General features: G+C 41.1%; 1 protein-coding gene across 1 annotated transcript; it reads right to left on the reverse strand.

Moving 5' to 3' along the window:
• Nucleotides 1–99: 99 nt before the first annotated feature.
• Nucleotides 100–21,931, reverse strand: POLE2 (DNA polymerase epsilon 2, accessory subunit). The gene is made up of 19 exons (XM_075150691.1): nt 21,854–21,931; nt 19,719–19,819; nt 17,279–17,354; nt 15,768–15,845; nt 14,446–14,539; nt 12,358–12,432; nt 10,549–10,632; nt 9,921–9,977; nt 9,466–9,514; nt 8,384–8,456; nt 7,627–7,799; nt 5,405–5,494; nt 5,143–5,197; nt 3,905–3,964; nt 3,730–3,807; nt 3,215–3,323; nt 1,265–1,441; nt 1,077–1,144; nt 100–235 (listed from the first exon to the last, which is right to left on the reverse strand). Exons 1-19 carry the CDS (start codon nt 21,919–21,921, stop codon nt 217–219), a joined length of 1,584 nt encoding a protein of 527 aa, XP_075006792.1. The 5' UTR covers nt 21,922–21,931; the 3' UTR covers nt 100–216.
• Between the last annotated feature and the right edge of the window lie 137 nt (nt 21,932–22,068).

Raw genomic sequence — 22,068 nt, forward strand, 5'->3', positions numbered from 1 at the left:
TTATTATGCTTTGCCAATTAATCGTCACTATGACTCTACATTTTACTTAAACTAACACCAGTATCTTTTCCTGTAAAAGCTTGTGTACAAAATACACCATTTTTGGCTTTGACATTTATTACAGTCTGTAATATATCATAAAAATCAATCCATCCCAAATGAGCGCTACAGCTGGCTTCGCAAAGGCTCACTCCCTTTTTGCAGTCTCACAGAAATTCAGAGCCCCTGAAGCTTGCTGAAAATACCAAACAAAAACAATGTTTAGTTTAAAAAGTACTTCACAGTAAATAACATATTATTCTATTTCTTGATTTATGAAAGACTTGATAATGTTTTAAACTATTTAAAGACCTAAAGCATCTCATGGTATGATATTTTGTACATTCAAGTAAAGGTTACAGGGGTCGATGCATTAGAAATTCCCTTGGGAGGGTGGGGGGTGTTATACACCCCCGTTTGAGAAAAACACGGCAACAAGGCATAAAACCGAATCAGACGAGGTAAGTTTGCACTTTTCCCATTGGGTTCTACCATCATTATTTCAAACAGGCGAATTTTCATCACAGTTGTAAGCCCTTTGATACTTTTTGATACTTTTTGGCATTGCAGCTGGCCTTTTTTCCAGTCATTGGAAGACCACAGTTGGAATGAATAAGTACAGATTTAAAATACATGAAATCAAAGCATGAAAGTGGCTTCTGGGCTTGATGATAATCACAAAATGAACCAAGAATTGTTCCTAAGTGTAATTAACCTATGTAACACGCATCATCTCCAGCAATGAATCTGTTTCCCAATGGGGTCTCAATTATTGAAAATCATATAGTACAGTCTATCTAGCTTTCCTTTTACTTTTGGATCATGCTTCTCATTGTTATTTGTAATTTCTAAATTTATTATTTTGGTTCTAGGCATTTGGATTTCTTACACTGCCTAAGTATGAAGCATAAGCCTACGTTAAACTGCTAGAACATTCACTCTGTTTATACAATCAATTTTCTGTGTTCCTCCTGATAACTAGAAAGACAGCAAATAAGAAGATACTTCCTTTTAAATGAGAAGCTGAATATATTTACCTGTCTTCAACTGTCTTGTTGGAGGGGTAGAATACCTTGAATGAAAATCCACTTCTTGGAAATGAACCCTGTTAAGAAAAACGTATATACCACACTTGTGTAAGTAAAATACTGTACAAATAGTACAAGACACACGTGGATATGACTGCACCCCCTTCTTATTTTGGAAAAGCATAAGGAAATCTTACAGGATTTATACAAAGACAGTCAGCGTTGGTGACAGTGAATGGGTCGTATTTATCTGCAATGACGAGCATATCTGGCACAGGATATACCCTCAGGGAGTAGTCATAGGCCCAGTACACAGGGCTAACGTACAGCGGAAGTGGCGTCAGATGTCCTTGTGATAATATAGTCTTTACAAACTGCAAGATAAACATAAATAGTTAGTTTGAGCCATTTTCTACAAGTCGAACTCTCTCCTGCAGGTGCTAACGTCCTGTTAATAAAGAAGTTTTGAACCTGGAAATGTTTTTTGTGTATCTCACTCTCTCTGATTATTAGTGATTTCTAGAGCAAAGCAGCAACTCCCCTACAACAGTCAGCTGCTTTTTTTTTTTTTGCTGCATTGTGATTCTTTTTAATACACAATTTTTTTCTGAAACTTATCAGCCAATATTTGAAGATCTCAAAACTATTTCATCAATCAGACTCTCCAACAAACTGCAGAATCTACTTACCTGTTCCTCCAACCCAGGAAGTACCAACACTGCCATAATTTTCATTTTGTGGGTTTTTTTTTTTTTCTTCAGGGCTTTCCTCGCAGTACCGGTTAACCGCAAGACCCACACTTAAACACAGTTGTTTCCCTGAACTGAGGAGATCATTTGACTCCCAAATGATTTCCATTCCTTTGGCTGTTCTGGGAGTTGCCCTGCTCCAGGCACCAGCTGCCCCCTTTCATTTGCTTTTTTATCTGGCAAATTCCAGCCAGTGTATTTTGGTTCCTGAAACTCTCTCCTCAAGCTCCTTGAAAGCTTTTATTATCTCTAATCAATCGTGTAGCTGCCATTAGGCTCCATTTTTCCCAAAGGGCCAAAATCACTACAGCAACTTGGTGAAAGGGTCTGCTGTTGAAAGAAAATGATGTACCAACCATAGGCCCAGTTATTCAACTAATACCGTACACTATTAATTCAATCTAATTTCCCTCTCTCATTCATCTTTTTACACTGATGGCTGAATTAAAAGACTAATGACAGGCAAAAAAGGCAGAGAAAAAGAAGTATGCAAAAGCAACCCAATACTCTTATCTGCAGAAAGTGTTGCAATATATAATTCTACATTTTCTTCCCGATTCCTTCCCTTCCAAGCATGAGAAAGCCGTGTATGAGTACAGGGAAGTGATGGCTTGCAGCGTACCCATACATGTATGCAAATGCGCGTGCCAAAAACAAGGTGCATCAGTGTCCATAATGGCTTCCCTATGTTCGCAGAGAAACTGAGCACTGTCGTGATGGAGCGAAGGAAGAAAGAGCTAAAAGAAGTTTCTAAGTCAAACAAACAAACAAACCCACCCCTATAAAATAAATAGAAACAGACTCCATCCATCACTGCAATGAGCCAGTACTGCCTGGATCATTCTCATTCAATTATATCAGTAAGTCCCATCAACTCCCGCTGTGCATTCATTAACCAGAATCGTAACCCGGAGTGCTGTGGTGACGTACCAAAAGCAGGATTAAGACTTCAAGTGAGAAGGCAGAAGCAGCAGATGACCTTTCGGAAAAGTGACATGCTGCCTTACTGCAAATGTCACTGGTTAATTGATCAAATCTTAAAAAAAAGGTAATATGTATTAAACTTTGCCTTTAGGAATCAATGTTTCTTGGTACGACATTCATTGCTGGTGCATGTACACCAAGAGTCAGCTGCTACACAGTTCTGTGTTCAAGGGCACCTGCAGTGGGACAGTCAGAACGACTGAATGCCATCAATCAGTACCATGGTTTCAGTTATTTTACTGTCAAGATGGAAATGAAGGTAATAATACTAAATAGAGCGTTCTTACAATCCCTCTTGGTTACTCTTGCAACGTGTCGTGAGAATGCAGATCAGAGTACCCTAAATGCAGATGTGCCGATTAAAAAAGAAGTCAAGGAGATCTTAGCAAGAAGTGCTGAACACAACTCACTCACATGGTTGGGAATATCCATGTTGCTGCTAGGGAAGCGGACGCAGTTTCTGCACATTTTGTTTACCAAATCTTCACGAAAGATAATTATTTCTTGGGTGCAATATTGAATCCTAAATGGAAAACATTAATGAAATTAAATAAATTGAGATGAAACTAAAAGATAGGGAGATGCATTGTAAAGTTGATCTCCCTCTAATACAGCAAAATGAAAAAGCACATTTCAATTAAAATAATACTTTCCCATCTTCCCTTCGTTCTCTACAGATTCAGAAAAAACATGATGCTTTTGATACTCGCTATCAAACTTTTAGCACTAGTTCCTTTCATCACTGATTTATGTATTAATGTATTTAAAACTAGTTACAATTAATGCAAGTGAGAAATTCTAACAATTTGAAAAATGTAAGACAAATTTTTCCAAAATCTGTAATTTTTGAAAATTACATCTGCACATAAATTAGTCATTCAGCTAAAAAAAGAAAACACGTGAAAAACAGCAGTAAGTTACACTGTTACCTGCAAGGATTTGTGGTGAAAACTGAAAACGGCACCAGCTGTCTGAATTCCTCAGTAATATTTTCAGCCAGCGGAGGTCTAAAATAAATAGCAACAGATGTACCAACCAAGACTCTTACCTTCTCTAACTATTTAAATCAAAATTCCAAAATTTGAAAAAGTGAAGCAAACTGACCTTGGTAAAATAGAACCAGGACCAGGGTCTTCAGGGCCAGGAACAAACACAAATCGACTACTGTAAAAAGTTCAACGTATCACTTTTATACAGAATGATCCAAGGAGTATCTAAACATTGGTTATATACTGCCATTACTCCACAGATGCATGCAAATAACCTATTCTGAGGCAGAGATGACAGCTCTCCCTGGCCTAATGAACCACATAAATCATAGCTAAGGCATATGATACATATCCACTCCTCACTGAAGTGGAAGAAACTTTAAAAACTGTTCACTGTGCAAGGGGGACGAAGTTGGAGAAGGGAGACAGACCAGGTTGGGCAGCCTGGCTCAGGACTCGGTGGCAATGGACTCCAAGTTCTCATACAGGGACACCAGATAATCCAGCAGCGGCACACCACGAAAGCCCCACCAGGTCACAGGATGGAGGATCGCAACAGAAGATACGCTTGCTTACATCTCACACAGAGCTCAAGAGCTGCAGGCTGTAGCCTTTCCTGCTTTTGGGGGAACTAGCTCTACTTAGGGGCTACTGTTACGAATTCAAAGATCAGAAGCCAGAAAGGATAAGCCTGGCTGTCTCCCTATTTTACTTCCCTTTGTATATTCTAAAAGCGATTTAGTTCTCCAGGCCAGGAATGGAACTCCCACAGAGCAGGGACACAAGAAGGGATAAATAAAAGATTCCTTTGCAGGATTGCGTTGCTTTGGTTAGTTCTCAAACTAACAGCTGTGGAGAACCGTGTACGCAAGAATGGAAAAGACAGAAATGAGATGCCTCCACGTAGGCAGCAGTCAGTGCTTCAGATTACGTTTTCCGGGGCTGCTAGAGAAAGCCTGTAGGTGCTCGTAGCAGAATCAAGACTTCAACATCAGTTTATAAAGCAGCACTGCTCAGGCAGAACCCTGCCGATTTCAAGGGAATTCCAGGGAAAAAAGGGCTCACCCAAACAGCACTTCTGGGGAATCATGGGCCATGTTTAATCCATGTGGAAAATGTTCCAGGGAAAGGCAGTTTCACCTTTGCTCACTCAATAGCTATTTTAGATAAAATCAAAACCTTACACCACTCCCAAAACAAACTTACAGGCCTGTTATAAGACCAGCTTGCTATCTGATCACAGTTGGCTCACAATAATGAGAAAACATGGTATCTGTTAGTTTCTTAAAGTAATTAAAGCAAAGGTTTAACAAAATAAACAAATTTCCCTTTGCATAGCACTTTGCTGTGTACCTTTCATGAATGCTGGGATATTCACATATAATATCTGCAAGAGCCTTCAAAGAACCTAGAAGGAAAAAAAAAAAAACACACCTATGACACAACACCTGGTTAGACAATAAACACACATTATATGAATCACCCCTATACTTCAGTACATTAAAAAATGTGTCACTTAGAAAATAAGGGTTTCTTTTTCTGCTCTCTTAATTTGTTTTGCCATCATTATTTTAATTTAATGTACATGTCTGACTGTATACAAAGACTTTCCCACCTTTCAGTGACTGAATTTGACTTTTTCCATACGGTGCAGATGAAAAATTTCCACAAAAGAAAAAGCAGGTTGGCGGTGCAGAGGAATAACCTGGGAAAACAGAGTATCTGTCAGTATAACATCTATTCACTTCAGTAGCTGTCATCATTCAGCCTCCAGTCCATTCCATGAAAGACAGAAACCGAAACAGCACTTCAAGCTCTGCTGCTGTTAATACACCTGAACTATTTTCTTGATACAGGCTTTCGTTAGCTTAAAAAGGATGATGGCAATGTACAAATGTCACTTCAAGGGAGCCCTCTGTTATTTATAGGCCCAGTTCCAACAATATTGTTTGTGTGTATCCAACTAACTCCTGACTCAGTCATATAATTACACAAAGTACAATTATAATAAATAATGCAATTTAAAAATGCACTCTTTCCTTAAAGAGAAAAATAGCGAGTAGGTAGCAATGGATTACTATTAACCTCCATGCATCATTCCAGTTCTAGGGCTCTACCAACATTTAATTCGCTCTTTGGCATTATAAAGCAACAGTGACTGGAACTGCCTGAGCATTTTAAGAATCTGATGAATCCTCACAATCTCACTAATCACCCAGAAACACATGCTTTATAGCGAAGAGTGAAAAAAGAAACCCTATTCCCATCCCTAAAAGAAAAATAAAAACATCTACTCAGGCATTCATCTCACGCTCCAGCTTACTCTCAATTTTCCTAACATGCAGTACCAAACTTGGATTTACTTCACTATTTTTCATTCCAGTTGGTAAATAGGACAGAATTGTTTATACCAGAGAAATGGCTCGTTAATGTTTTTTCCTCACTATTCCACTCAGCTATTATTTTTAGCTTATAATTACGAAGCTTTATTACTTGCCTATTAAAAAAAAGTCTCAAAATAGTAAATGCAATGTATGCATCTTTGCCAGTTGAGTTCAGTACATTAACCTCACTGACCGAAGTCCCTTTATTACTTCAGCATATGCAATCTTAGGTCAAGTTCAGTTTGCTTCAAGGATCTTGTGAACTTTGATCAAGATAGCGAACTGGTTTCGTAAATTCTGGATGAGCGTGGTAATTTGTGTCCCATTTTGTTTAAGTGAGTAGCAGTTTCCCACCCTTAATTTTATGTTGCTTATTTTTAAAGCAGCCACCCTCTCACACTTCCATTCTAACCTAAGACAGACAGGACAAGCTGTTCCAAAACTGCTCTGGAATACAAAGAAGCAATTCACAGATCTCGCAGATGCTTGCTATCCAAATGTTGTCAACATTACTAATGTAATGATGCGTGGAAGAAACAGTTCATATTTTAAGAGTAACTGACATTTTTTTCATTGGTAGAACCAGAAAGCATTCGAGGGACTGCTGATCTCCAATGAAGTGAGAAGTTTTCTTTAAACTAAGCCTAGGAAGCACTTTCATGAGCAAGGGAAACATTCTTGTCACAGCACATAAAATGGCTACTGTCCAAAACAATATTAGTAGTAAGTGATTTATGAAATGGAAGTATCAGCTTGCAAAAATATAATACAATCCAATTTTTAAAACTGTTAGAGAAGGATCCAAAAGAAATATAATGGCAACAATGAAATGCAAATAGCTGTCACTAAAATTAGAGTGAGACTTCACTGGCTTGGGTTCAGTGGTATCCTACAAAAACAATGCAACAGTTGGGCTTATTCTCGCTTTCTCAAAATGGAAGTTCATAAAAAATGCACAATACAGTAATAACAGGATTCTTGAAAATCATTGCCTGCCTTTTTCGTTTAAAAGTATACTTTCGAAAAAAAGGCACACAAACCACTATTTCACAAAAGAGCACACTTAAATCACAGTTGGACAATAAAGCTGGCCTAAGACTTAGCAGATCCTAGAAAGAACAGTCTTGCTGTCAGTTGTACGCTGGATCATCCAGCAGGGATGCTCACGTGAGCGACCACACGATGAAGAGTTCACAAAGCTAAACCAGCATAAAACTAATTCTCCAACAAAGGCAATTAGCTTTCTGCTGGGGTATTCCCTGAATTAGCTCACAATGGGGTCAGACTTCCCAGCCCATGCCACAGAGGGGACACAGCCGGGGACCAAGGACTAGCTAGCCATCAGACTGCCTTGCTGCACTTGTCAGCTCCACCCATCAATGCTGCTAAGGACTAAGGAAAATGGCAAAAATTCTCTAAAACAAGGCTGAGAGTCAAAGCAGTTCTCACCTACCCGAAAACATAGTGTGAAGCTTTTCCAGTACTTCTGCTTGGTCCAGCCATACATCAGAAAGAAATACAAACATGGCATCTTCATTTTCATCCTCCAGCTGCTTTAGTTTTGCAGAAGCCTTTACTGAAGCTGAAGAAGGCCCTCCAAAGAAGTTTACATTCCCATAGAAGGCTCTACATCATTAAAATATTCAAGTTAGTTCTGTTTTCTTCCCAAATAGTTAGTAGTTTTGATTATGACTCACTTAAGCCATTTTAATTATTGTTATTATGATAGGTAGCTCAGATGGTATCAATAATCATCTAGTACTTCATGGAGAAGCCAAGGAAGAGAAATGGCAGTCACCTGGATATAAAGCAGGGGCACTGCCCTGCCATAATTTAACAGATCATCTCAGGGTAATATTTATCCTTGGTTCTCTCCCCCATGCATTTCTTGAGCAACAAGGAATTTCTTATTCTCATGTAATAGTTATCTAGTTTAGCAATTGAGAAGGGCTTAGATCCCAATTGTTATTATATGCAGAACCCAACAGCCTTTGGAAGGGTTTTTCTGCTAACACTACAGCCTTTAGTACTGGTCCAAGTACTAAAGCAAGTCCCAGAATTGCTTCCTTAAAACTGTATTTATTTTGAAGCATTTGGGGAGGGGGAAGAATAGAATACTTTAATGTCACAGAAATAATAAAATAATAATGCACTTACTTAGAAACCCACAACAAAATATGGAGTGAGGCTGCTGAAAGTCAGTTTTTTACCTAGTGGTAGCAGAAGGCTCAGTAGGCGGAAATCCAAAAGCGTTCACATGAAAAACTTCATCTTCATACCAACCTAAGAGATTTTTGAACAACAACATAACCTTTAGTTTTTCTAACAACATCATGTCCTAGACATTAGTCAGACAGTTGGCAGCTGTACTGCATAGTTAGTCCCAGTCTTCATCAATCCCTCTCTTCTGATCGCACCAGTCCCTGCGCTGTTTAGTGGTGAACCAGACCAGGGAACTATGTGGCTGAAAAACAGGCTGAGCAAGAAACCAACTATTTTTTTACCCCCGACACTTCTTTGAATGGATTTGCTGCACAGCCACATAAACAACCTTCTCAACCCAACTGAGTAAGAACATAGGGGAACAGGAATCATTTTTGCTGGCCCTGTCCCAGAAGACTCTCCATCAAACTGCACCCTTTCTCAAGAACTGTCCCACCTGTTAGAGGAACAGAAGTAATAGGGTGATACTTGTCTCCACTATCATTCTTGCTCTATTTAGTTTATTTTACAAATTTTAAACATAAAATACATTATTAGAAAATAGACTGGGATTATGTATACTGCAGAGAGTAATATCCTACGAACAGAAATGACCATAAATTTGCTAAAACATGTCCAAGGCTTCAAAACTGCAAGCCCTCACATCATCTTAATGAGAAGACTCACCAAAGCCTCTGAAGGACCAAAGCTCTGCCAACAGAAAGCAGCATTTTCAGATTGTTAAATCATACTGTTTGGTTATTCTAGTCTGTCTTCCTAATCTAGTCATATCTCCTCCAAGCATGTTGGAGCCAGGCTAACTAAGGCTCCTCAAAGCTGCTACAGATGCTCACATCCCACCAACATCACTGAAAACCACAAATTTTGCAGAGCTCTGTTCTCTGCCTCCAGAGCCCACGAGGTAAGAGGCAAGGCTTATGGCCAAAAATCTCAGTCACAAACTCAGCTTATGGTCAAGCCTCATCAACATGAGACTTGTTTGTTCAGCCACATCTGGCAGACATGTAACTGCAGCAACAGCCATTAACAGAATAACATATTACAAGTTAAGAAAAATAGTATGCTTTACCTTCTGCCAAAACAAAGCATGATTCAGTGTATAAACCACTGTGGAACTGGTGCAGAAAGGTTAAGAAATATATTTTTCTTAGATCAGGACTCTTAAACTAGTTCTTTAGCCAAAGTTTGCTTTCCAGCTGGTGTAATACATGTGGACACTACTGAAAGTTCACAAGCTACCTTAAGAGCTAGGCAATCACCTGGAGCTGAGCAGGTAAGCTCATAAACAGCCCGCAAGCAGGAACACGCTCTGCTTCCACTAGGAGGAATGCTAACCTTGTCCTAACAGTCTCTGTGAAAGGGCACTGAGCTGCAGCAACCAAGTAATTTGAAAAGAAGGAAAAAGACAGAGCTGCAATTCTCAATACGTAATTTTTAATGGTCAGTATTGATTTGTTATTCAATCTGAAATTCTCCAGATCTATTGGAAATTTCTTCAACTCTTACATCACAGAAAAAGGATATTGCTTTACTAAGGTCTAGCTGGACAACTCCTGTAGGGTCTTCCAAGAAAAATTTCCCCTAAAAAACAGGATTAATTAATAAAGCAAAATATACCCAAACACATAAATGCTTCAATCAGAAGCATCTATCAGTCAGCATTTAGAAATAATTTAGCCGTTTTTAATATTGTAAGCTTAGAACACACTGGCAGAAGTGAAAACCATGTAGTTTACAGCAAGTATATCTTAGCACCTTCCCTTTGAGCTGCTGCAGTTTGGATTGCTGGTGCACCCCTCCCCTACAATCACAGTCCAATGCAATGGCAAGTCCGAACAGTCATTGGAAGCTCCAGCATTTCAAGAAGGGGCATGCCTAGAAAACGTAACTAGTTCTGGTTGCTGACATAAAGCATTACAAAATTCTGTAGTGAGAAGAGAAAGACATTTTCCCTCACACACTAGCATCAACTGCTTGTGGAAAAGTCTCTTCTTAGGGAATGGATCTTGCACCACTGACATTGATGTGAGTTCTGCCACTGACTTCTATGACAAGATAAAGTGGTGAGATCTTCAAGATCTTCTCATTTTCTAATACATTATAACACCGAATGAATGGTGACCTAGATACTCCACAATAAAAAGCAACCTACCTCCTTGAGCTGAGTTATCATCCCAAGCACAATCACTTCTCCCACTTTAGTTGTATTGCCCAATAGAGTTTCTATTGTTTTAAGCTGTAACCAAAGGCAAAAAATCAAATAAAAATTAAATAAACTCTCCATACATCTATTCTTATGCAACCAAGACAAAGCACCACACAGCACACGTGTTTACATAAATACACAGTTTACATAAATACACGTGTTTACATAAATACAGTTCTGGGCCCCTCACTCCAAGAAGGACATGGAGGTGCTGGAGCGTGTCCAGAGGAGGGCAACGAAGCTGGTGGAGGGCCTGGAGCACAAGTCTGATGAGGAGCGGCTGAGGGAACTGGGGGTGTTCAGCCTGGAGAAGAGGAGGCTGAGGGGAGACCTCATCGCGCTCTACAACTACCTGAAAGGAGGTTGTAGCGAGGTGGGGGTCGGTCTCTTCTCCCAAGTAACAGCGATAGGACGAGAGGAAATGGTCTCAAGTTGTGCCAAGGGAGGTTTAGATTGGACATTAGGAGAAACTTCTTTACTGAAAGAGTGGTCAGGCCTTGGAACAGGCTGCCCAGGGAAGTGGTGGAGTCACCGACCCTGGAAGTATTTAAAAGACGTGTAGATGAGGCACTTAGGGACATGGTTTAGTGGACATGGTGGTGTTGGGTTGACGGTTGGACACGATGTTCTTAGAGGTCTTTTCCAACCTTAATGATTCTATGAAACGAGCTACGAGAGAATTCAGGCTCATTACAAAAATGAGGGACACATTTCTGAATGTCAAATGTAGCACAGTTTAGGAAAAGACTTCCAATAATGGCTGCTAGCATAAAGAACTGCTTAGCAAGTACATATTTATTGTGATTATTTTGCTTACAAGTGGATTAAAACTGAAAAGAACAAGTGGCAATTTCTGCTCTTGCTTAAGACTGTCAATTGTAGCAATTGGATCTTCAGCACAATCCAATCTGAACCACAGGGCCAGCCTGCACCCATACAGTAACACTAATTACTTTAATCGAAGAACCTTAGATGGATGATACAGAACACTCCAGAGTAATGCAGTGACATCACATGCTGTCTGTGGTTTCTGGACAAACTTATTTTGGTCTGTCAAGCTGCAGTTAAGAGAGACAATCCTCCTACAACACCAGCATAAGCAATGCATTTGCCGCTGCTGACAGGGAGGATAGGAAGCAGTCAAGGGAGAAAGATGCCTATAAAGCCTGGACAGAGATGCAGGTTCGACTCAGCTAAGGTCAGCTGCTTTCTTCTACATGATGGAATGCTCTGAACAGGGAGAAACAGGAAAGTCGAGCGAAGCAAAAGCTGTTATTTGGTACCCAGTGATACACACACACACGTTCGTCTTTTTTTAAAAATATGTAATAACTATATAATATAGCGAGAGCATTTCATGTGAGAAAGCTGAGATGGAAACAGAACAGATTAAAGTTATGACCTTAGTCAATTGTGGGTTTGTGAATTTAGTGCTTATGAAAGAAAGAAGCAGGAAAAATATCCCCAAGCAGAGGAAAGCAAAGTGTAAAAAGCTGAACAGCTAATGCCCTTCCACCTCAGGAAGCCACGACTCTCTTGCATTTCATAGCTGCTTTTGAGCGGCTTGGTCATCATGCTGATCTGAGCCAAGTAACTGCATTTTTGAAACACAAGCTAAAAATAATCAAAAATAACTCATTTCCATTGATTACCCATATTGGATGTGAAACTAAAATGTCACTGGAGAACTATTACTGCATTAAAGTGTAACACAAGTACAGTACCCTTTACAAGAAAAAAACCAGATTTTTTTACCTGGAATTTGCTCCTACTGTCATCAGGATGAGCAACAACTGCTGAAGGAGTAAACAACTCATGTCTATGAGTCCTCTGCAGAAACCAAAATTGAAGTAAGTCCGTTGAAAAACAAATGAGCACTGTCAAAATGCCAGTTCATTACAAGCACTATACAAAATACTTTAAAAAGTACTCTATTTTATCCAACAACATTTAATTTGTTGAGCATAATCAGTTCTTTTGACAAGAATTTGCTTCTAAGAAATAGATGATCAATAATACTGGACAATAAAACTAAGCCCAAAAAGTAACAGCAAGGCATCTGTAACGCTTTTAAAAGAAGTTATTTCTGACTACCTGGAAGGAAGGGGTGAGAGAGCAAGGGAAGGTAAACTGTATTAAATGCTAGCTATGTGGAAAAGAGCAGGTTCTCTCTTCAGGGAAGGGCCTATTAAAAGTAAACAATGTTTTGTTTTTTTTAATAACTGGAGCAAGCTACACTAACAGATAAACTGCAGAAAGCATGAAGAAAATATATTGTAGAAATTTTCACTTCTTTCACTGTTTTTCATGCAGTCTGAAAGCCTCCCCTTGGAACAAACCCATCGCTACCAGCCCATGTAACACACGCAGTAATTCCTATCAGCAGCCCTCACCCACATAGTGACCTGAACCTTCCGACTTCTGGAGGTCGGAAAGGAGTACCTATGACAACCAAACACAAATCCTGTACAACACAGAGTCTGTGTGAAACCATCAGGCAAAGAGGTGCAATAGCACAATACAGTCTAAGAAAAGGAGGCTTCAGGATATACCCTATGGACGCCTCCTGCTGCTGTTTTGCGTGAGTGTGCCAATTCCAGCAGGTTTCACTAATCCTGATCACTGTTTTTATTAACTAATGCTTCTTCAGTTAATGGTTAACTGGTCTTTCAGGGCAGAGGTTCCCAAATTGCAGTACACATACTCCTACTGGCAGCAAATCCCCTGGTAGATAGAGAGTTGTTGCTGCTCTGGGGTATCTGACTCTGTGCATGCAACTACCACAAGGTCCAAAGGACGAGCAGCTCACGCAGGCAGCTGGGTGCCTCCCTGCTGCGCACAGGGCAGCGCAGACCAAAAGCTGTGATCGCTGTCTGCCTGTGTCCAGGCACTTTGCTCACGCTTCAAGCCACGGTTGCACACGGGCAGTTAGGTCTGCGTAGTTCCTGCCAGCACCGGGCAGGATCTGTGCTGTGGATCAGCCCACTGCAGTTAGTGCAGACACCTGAAAAACAACTACCGAGTCGTCTGATCAGCAACTCGCTCCCCGTCCCATCACCGCTCCCGCTGGGCTGCACGACAGAGGCAGGGCAGAGCGCAGCACGGAGTAAGCAGGCAGGTGGCATGGGGCTGGATCCCAACTTACTGGGTGAGTAGAAGAAAGGAAAGAACAGGGTTGTGACCCTGTTCTGAGGGATAATCAGACAGCGAGTGCTGAGGGACTGACTCTTTCTGGCAGCGTGCAGAGCCTGGTCCAGAGCCACTACCTACAGCTGCTGTCAGTACCTGCAGCTACTCTCACGGTGGTGCAGAGCAAGTCATGCTGGGGAATCCTGTTCTGAAGTTGCTCACAACAAACACAGGGTGCGTGTGCCACCAAGAGATGACAAGGGGTGGCTGGCTTTCACTGGGCATTTTGAAAACTGGAAAACGAACAAATGAACTAAGCCAGAAGCGAATTTCAATGCTTCAAGGAGAGCCTGAACGAGAGCTTCCCAGAGCTTCGGGTTTGTATTATCTCAACAAGCACTACATACAATGACGTGCTAATCAAACATAGCACAGACCAGACTACAGGAGGGAAAAGAGCAAGACACACGTAAAAATACATAATCTCCTCTTACGACATGATGCTAAAATGCAGAAACACATGAATCTATCATGTTGTACGGTGACAGTTGAGAAGACTGCTAAACCTTAGTACAGATCCTGTTCTTATTCAAATTTTATTTAAACTGTACCTCACAAAATCACCTCAACACAAAGCACTGTTGTACACATAAGAATACAAAAAACAGCATTTTGCTTGTGTATTTTGTTAAACAAAGCAAAACTTTTTCTGACCTGTTGTAAGATGGAGTAGCGTTCACGAAATAACTCCGCTTTATCTCTGGCAGTTCCAAATAAACTTGGTACAGGGAAGTTGGTCATTGACAGACTGCAAGAAGTGTAAAACAATCAAGATTAAAAAGGTACATTCCACACACAAAAATGACTTATTAATCTAAAAGTTGTAAGAGGCTGCAAAAGCTATAACACTACTGCATAAGTTATTTACTCAATGAGGAAGATTTCTGCTAGGGATCCTGTGTTTCTGCATTTTGAAGGCTACATCCATTTAATTTCCCTCTAACTCACAGGCCTTGAGATTTATCTTTCCACCTTAATGGGACTCTGCAGAAATCAGTTTTTAAAAAAGCAGTTATGTCTTTTAAGTGGCCATGAACAAGAGTATTTTATTCGTCTTGGTTAGCAGATTGTCTTCATGGAGTTCTCTGCTTCCGATAGCCTGGAAACGTAGAAAGCGTCACTGGAATTAAACTTCTACTGCAAACACAGATTGCTTTTGCTGGACTGGTGGAATCATGAACCAAGGCTAGAATATGAATTGCGCATTACATGAAGGTCGCTGCAACCCCTCACAATGAACACCACTATCTGTTCCTCAGCTAACACCACTTCACCCTTTTCAAAAGCACGGCCTCTTTTTGTCTCAGCAGGCTGGGCTGGTTGCTGTTAAAGGTAAATTCTTTAGCTAGCAAAATATTTACAACCAATTCCTCCAATTACTTCTTCCTTTCTCCAACCTCCAGAACCACCAGTTGCTCCTAATTTTTCTTTTTTAGCTTTTGTAGCTCTCTTTAGAAATCCCCCAGGGCTTCAGGGTGTTACAAGCTACAGTCTACGAAATAAATACATGCAACAGACAGAACAAATTTATTAAAAAAAAAATTAAACAGCCAAATGTGAAAAAAAAAAACCACAACTACATTTAGTGATGTATGTCCTTAGCCTTACTGTCTCTTTTATTCATTAGACGGCATAAACATGGTTGAACATTTTACTATCTGACAAACACCAAAGTTTCAGAGCCAGTAACATCACAGGCAGCACAGAATACACAGTAGACACAGGTCCCCATTTCAGTTTCATCCTACTGGACCAGGAAAAACCCAATGGTACATTTATTTATGAGCCAGCATTTACCATAGAGTCTGACTAGCTCTTTAGAAACTAAGAAACAAAATTGTCTCACTTACTCACTCAGGCTTGAGATGAGCAGACCCAAGAGGAAAAGACTAGAAACCAGACTTTTAACCATATAGAAATAGAGGCTTTTTTCTTAAAACAAGAAGTGGTTGAAGCTTAAAATATGCAAGACTTACGGTAGAAACTTCTTTCTTTCTGAATTATAAATATAACGAGGAATATCAAAGGCTCCAATAATGTTGAAAACATTTTCTCTGAAATAAGAATACATTTCCATTATCTCAAGTGGATGAAACAAACAGTAACAAAACACGTTGAATAAAATTGTATTCATTTTGTTCACTATCACCCTGCGCTATCACCACTTCTCCCACATCACTCTACCTATTGGATACCACTGCATCTTCTAATTCAAAAAAGGAAACTCTTCAGAAGTTCATTTAGAAATGAGAGAGGGATACATCTCCTTCCTCTACCATCCTCTGCTATCTTTTTTGACAACAGAACAGTCTTGGCATGGTTAATCTGAATAGGTTTAAGCAATGGACATGCACAACTCTTCAGACTATTAATCGAGTTGATACATCCCATTATATTTACTGGTTCAGCTCTCTCCTCTGATGCCTCTCATTTCCCTCTTACTGTAAGTGGATCAAATCATCAGAGTAGGGAAAATTATCCCATGAACCTTCACCGAGGCTTACAAGCACAGGACGACCATCACTGCCTATCGGACACCAACGTCTTAGGCTTCAGAGTGCATTTCTTACAAAACTTTGCCTTCAAGCTTTCTGCAACGTAATTCAAGAGAGTTGTACAGGCTGGCCCTGTGATCTGTAGAGCTTTTCCCTTCAGGACTCTGTACTGAGAATCTATGCATACAGATTTCTCTTCACTTCTGGAGCAAAAAATACATTAAGTATATAAAGCGACACAAAGTCACACTCAAACCATCTGCATCATAAATGTTCCAATGACAAGGAGAAAAGTATAAAACAAATTTGCTTCATAATGAGAAACTGTGGGATCACCCTATCTAATTGACATGCCTAGCAAACCATTTATTTTCATGCTTTGCATTACGATGACAACACACAACGTAAACACTAAAGGAAACACATTCATCACAATCACAGATACAGTTCTCAGGAACTCAAGTAACTGCTCTCCGCCTTGTTATCAGAGAGTGAAAATCAATCACGGTTTTCAAAAAACAGCCCTGCTATACAAAAAAGCAGAAACAAGCACCATGGAGAAAAACTTTTCCAAGTGCTTTCAGAAAAAAAGTATCTTATGAAAGGCACAAAAATAACCTTAGATAATTTTGAACTAGAGAAAAGGAAATAAAGAAATGAACAGAAGTAACAAGTTCTCTCTGCATTGTAACTATTGGTTTATTTTATCGGTTAATATTCAACCTGTATCACATGTAACACATAACCATAGCATTTTAATTCCAGAATGTCAGCATTGTGTTTAGAATCCCCTGGAGGCCTATCCATGAGAACAAATTTTCTAAGAAGGAACATTACTAACCTTCAAAGACAGTACCAAGAAGACAAAAGCACAGAGCAATTACTGCATGTGTAGCACTGCAGAAAATGCCTGACATTTATTTCCCAGGAAGAAATAAGGGGATGCATACCAACTCCTGTAAACCTCAAATAAAAAAATAATGTCACCGTACACAGTTTCATCTGATGCCTGGCTACATTCTTGGACGGCTGCTTCCACTGTGGATTGTTCAATCATATTAGATGACACTGAAAAGAAGATCTCAAAGGATTAAAACCGCAGCCTATGGAAAGCAGTAAGTAAGAAAGTAAGCAGGTCTCAGATATTTTACAAAAAATGGTTCGGTCTTCTCAAAGGAATATATTACACAAACAGATACACAAAAGCATATTTTCAGTAAGCTAATGACACGCGCTGTTTTCGCTTTACAAATGGATCACTTAATATTCTTACCAGAAGGATACGTCTCTAGCGAAAAAATAACCCACACACATACTGTGCCCACCATTAATTCGCTGAACATGGAGAACAAGACAATTATAGTTTATGCAAAGCTGCCAAATATACTACAAATGTGTTCGATCTGAGCTTTCACATTCTGGAGGTTAATTTTGTTCCAGAACATTATCACACAGATTGGTGACATAAATACATATTCAAACAGTTTAAAACAATTTTGGAGATAGGCACATTATTGTCTTCATGGATTTAAACTGATAATTGAAATTAAAAAATATTTCTAAATGCTAATGTTTTGCTGAATTTAAAGGGAAGACCAATCAATGCAGATTCACAAAAGGACTTGGTCAGCATTTCCAAGCCTAACTCCTGGGCTCCTGGAACAGAAACCAGTACATGAAACCCTGCCCTTGAGTTCCCTTTTCAGGGCATAGGACTTAAAATCACAATTCCTGTAGGACAGTGATGAATAGCAGAGCAAAAGGGGCACTAATGGAGCCAGCAGGAATCACAGGAGAGACCAGCATGTCTGAATTGCATGTCTACCCCTAACCTCAAACAACTCATGGGTATTAGCTGGACAATATTGGGAATTTATAGCATAAAATTCCACCCTGGACAAAGACCAGTGTTGGCGAGTACACTGACTGCATGTACTACATTGGCCCTAGAGCTTCTTGTACAGACTCAAATTTGTTCAAAAATGTGGATGTGTTAATTTGTACCAGCAGGCTTTATGCTAGATCAGGACCAGTTCTTCAAACTGCTTTTACTCCCTGTTTGATCAGCTATGATCTGTTATCCCATGGCTAGAGTAAGAATATATAAAGCCATAACTACTGCAGTCTGTGCTCTAGTAAAACTACAAAGCAAGCATGTGCCCACCCTTGACTTAATTCAGTTTACATAGGATAGGCTGGGAAGGTTTCCCGGACTCATCTAAGACCTAGTATTTATTTTAGATCACATTTATATGGGTTTGAATCTCCTTGGCCAAAAGCTGGAAGTGAGCCCAATTTTCCTAGTTCTCATCAGCTCTGATCAGTAAACACACATATATGTCAGGCATCAGTGCCACCTCCGTCAGCCACATTCTTTAACTAAAGGTGCTACAACTCCTATTGTTTGTGCTGTCAGACTGTGTCAGGTGTATTTTGAGCTACTACCCCATGCCTTTCATGGTGTTCAGGAGCAGGGACGCTGGATCTGTGTACCTCAGAACACAGTGTCCCAATTAAGCAGGAGGTAGTCCCCAGACAAAATACCCCCGCCAAGATGGAGTTTCAGGCACACTCAGAACCAAACGGGTCGTGAGAACTTTACCGGGAAAAGCTCGGCATTTTGAGTGTCTCATGTTTTTATGGGATTTTCCAGGAGTTTTCTGGATTGCTTTTGGACCTAGTAATTTATGGAATTTGATGTACTTTCACACGCCAGGCAGGTACAGCTTCTCCAGTGCTACAGTGCCCCAAGTGTCATCAGCACCTTCTGTCCAATGTTACTATCACGAGATCAGGTTGGCATAACAGAACATCAGCATCTGCCTTGCTGCTTCAGAGAACATCCAGGTGACGGTTAAACTCCATCCACAGTTGGTTTAGGTTAATACGCTGGACCATTATACCGGTGCACTTGCATCTCCCGCTCCAGCTGGATGCGAGGGCAGTGATCTCTGACTGAAGGAATGCAACTGTTTCCTTCCTGCAGTCACAGCTAGGCTCCTCAGATTATGGCTGTCAACAACCCTACCCTTTTCTGGACCTGGACTACTGAATAACAAGTGAATTCATTTCTCATTACTCTTTGGTTTATTTTAATATTTAAAATGATAGTTTCAGATGCAAAGATGTCCATACAAACTCAGCTAGGTGCTTTTAGTAACTGGCATTGAAAAATTTCACTACTCTTGGAAAAGTCATGAGGTACCAGGCTGCCAACTTTTTAAATGACAAAATTATACTATCTTTTGCTGACATTACAAACTTCAGTATTTAACAAAACAAAATGTCAACAAATACACTTATCTTGATCAACCTGGTAGACTAGAATGACACCTTAGTGCATTGGCTGCCAGTAACTCTGTCTTTGTCTAAATAACATTATAAGCGCAAGATAAACTTAGCAAGCTTAAGAAAAAGAAATTGTTTACTTACAAGGCTGTTTTTCAACGACATCAATGACATTTTCAATTACATCGTCAAGTTCTACTTCACTGATGGACTGAAGAGCTTCAGTAAGATACTTTAGAGCATCCCTAATTCCAATGAAGAAAGTCAGCTCAAAAAGGAATTAATATTCAACACAGTCTATACAAACCATGCCCATTTTGGCAGATGTGCACATAATCACTACACAGCTTGTGATTAAAAAAGTAGAAATAATTAGTACTGCATAATACTGCACTAGTTTATGTCAAAGAAAAAAATCATCAGGATTGAAAACATTGAGGATAAAGAGGTACAGAGAACCTCATCTTCATACAATCATAGAAAGACTCACGCCAGAAAGGACCTCTGAGGTCTCCGCATCCAGCTTCCTGTTCTAATAGCACAGGCCAGTCACATTGCTCACAGTGCTGTTTAGTCAAATTCTGAACATCTCCAAGGATGGAGAACTCACAATGTCCCTCAGCCCTGTCTTCGTGCTTAACTACTCTCCTTGTGAAAAACTTTTTCATAGCATTATAGAAAAGTCCACATTAGAAGGGACCTCTGGAGACCATCTGGTCCAACCATCTACTGAAAGCAGGGATTTAGATTATGCCATCCTTGAGCGAAGTCTTGAGTATTTCCAGTGAGGGAGATTCCACCACTTCTCTAGTCAACCTACTCCAAAGTTTAATTGTTCTTACAGTGAAGATTTTACTTTAAGCTTGTGCCCATTGCCTCTTGCCCTGTCACTGTGCATCCTTGAGAAGAAAGTACCTCTGTCTTCTCTATAACCACCTTTAGGAAGACTGGGATTAGATCCTTCTGAGCCTTCCCTTCTTGAGGCTGAATACACCCAAATCCTTCGCATTTTTTCCACGTCAAGTTCTCCAACCCTCTAACCACCTGGCAGTCCTCCGCTAGACCCTCTCCATTTTTTTTAATGTCTCTCTTGAACTGATGAGACTAGAACTGGACAACTGTGATTTCTTCTGTTGCAATCTGTGCTTGCTGCCTCTCACTCCTTCTCTGTGCACTGGCTCCTTCTTGCTAAGTCCCCGTTAGGCAGTTGGATCATCTTCACCCTCTTTTCTGCAGGCTGAGCAAATCCAGCTCTTCCTGCTTCCCTTACACACCACGACCTCCAGCCCATGACCACCTTAACAGCCCTCTGCAGGACCCACTCCAGTTTTTCTGAGACTGGAACCATTTTAATTCTAAATAACACGAGAATTAGAAATCCACTTCTTCCCTCACAGTTAAAGATAACAATTTTCTTATTAATGTCATCTGTCGGCCAATCAAAACTGGCATTTTGGTTAACAGCCTGACCTTCAAAATGTCTCAGTTCATTTAACTGTGGGAGTCAGGAGCTCTGAACTTGGACTCCTCACTAATGAAATTGCCAGGACATTGTTCAAAATAATCACATCCCATCCATGCCAGAAACAAAATGGAACTAATATTAACGCACAATCTTGAACGAAAAAGTACGAGCAACAGAGCCCCAGGCACTCTTATAAATCATAACACCTTCCACTGCAAGCAGAAACCACTTTTCTTTGACCTTGCAATCTCTAACTAATACACGTTATTGTGTACCTTTGGAAATACCATTTCTTCCTCTAGTAACAGATGCTGAAGACAGAACTGGCAAGTGCAACTTGGGAAACAGATCCCAGAGTTGTCAGGGACAGCGGCAGACAAAAAAAAACAACAAAACATCCAGCACCACCATCAGGGAGGGTGCTAAGGGGAGACCCAGGGCGGCTTTTGGCATTACCTAAACCAACGGTGGGCGCTGCAGGGGGTCGGGTCATGGATGGAGATGGATGGAAGAGGCCCACAGCAGCAGGACAGGCAAAACAACAGGGCTTCGGAGGAGAGGCTCCGAAGGCCTCAGTGCGGGGGCGAGGAAGAGGAGGGGTGCGGGGGGTGCGGACCTATCTCTGACCAAACCCCACAAGGCGAGACCCTGGGGCGCGGGTTTGAGGGAGGCATGAGAAGACACCCCCCCCCCCGGGCGGAGCGGGTACCGGACTGGGAGCCGCTGCCGAGCCCAGCCCAGGGCCCGGCCCGAGCAGCTTGTCCCGGCCGGGCCGATCCTCCGCGCCCCCCGCCACTCTCCCGGCGCTACTCACGCCCGCAGCAGGAGCCCGCGCAGCCGGAACGCGGAGCCCAGCCGCCGCCGCAGCCGCTCCGGCTCCATGGCGGGCGGTTGGCGCCAAACACCGCCGCACCGCCCCAGCCGCCCTGGCCCTGCCCCGGGGCGGGCGGAGGCTCCGGGACGGCCCCGCCGCGCCCCTCGGGCCTCCGCGTGGAGGACCGTGGGCCTGAGGTAGGCCCACTCGGGAGC

This window comes from Calonectris borealis, chromosome 5, assembly GCF_964195595.1.
Source record: "Calonectris borealis chromosome 5, bCalBor7.hap1.2, whole genome shotgun sequence".
NCBI classification, from domain to species: Eukaryota; Metazoa; Chordata; class Aves; order Procellariiformes; family Procellariidae; genus Calonectris; species Calonectris borealis.

Excerpts from the sequence above, each read along its gene's own strand:
- POLE2 (XM_075150691.1), bottom strand. The coding sequence starts at position 21,921 with ATGGAGCCGGAGCGGCTGCGGCGGCGGCTGGGCTCCGCGTTCCGGCTG. Across the intron at positions 8,457-9,465 it reads ATGCTTTGTTTTGGCAGAAG|GTTGGTATGAAGATGAAGTT; the intron begins GTAAAGCATACT and ends AAAATCTCTTAG. Across the intron at positions 1,442-3,214 it reads ACATGGATATTCCCAACCAT|TTTGTAAAGACTATATTATC; the intron begins GTGAGTGAGTTG and ends TTTATCTTGCAG.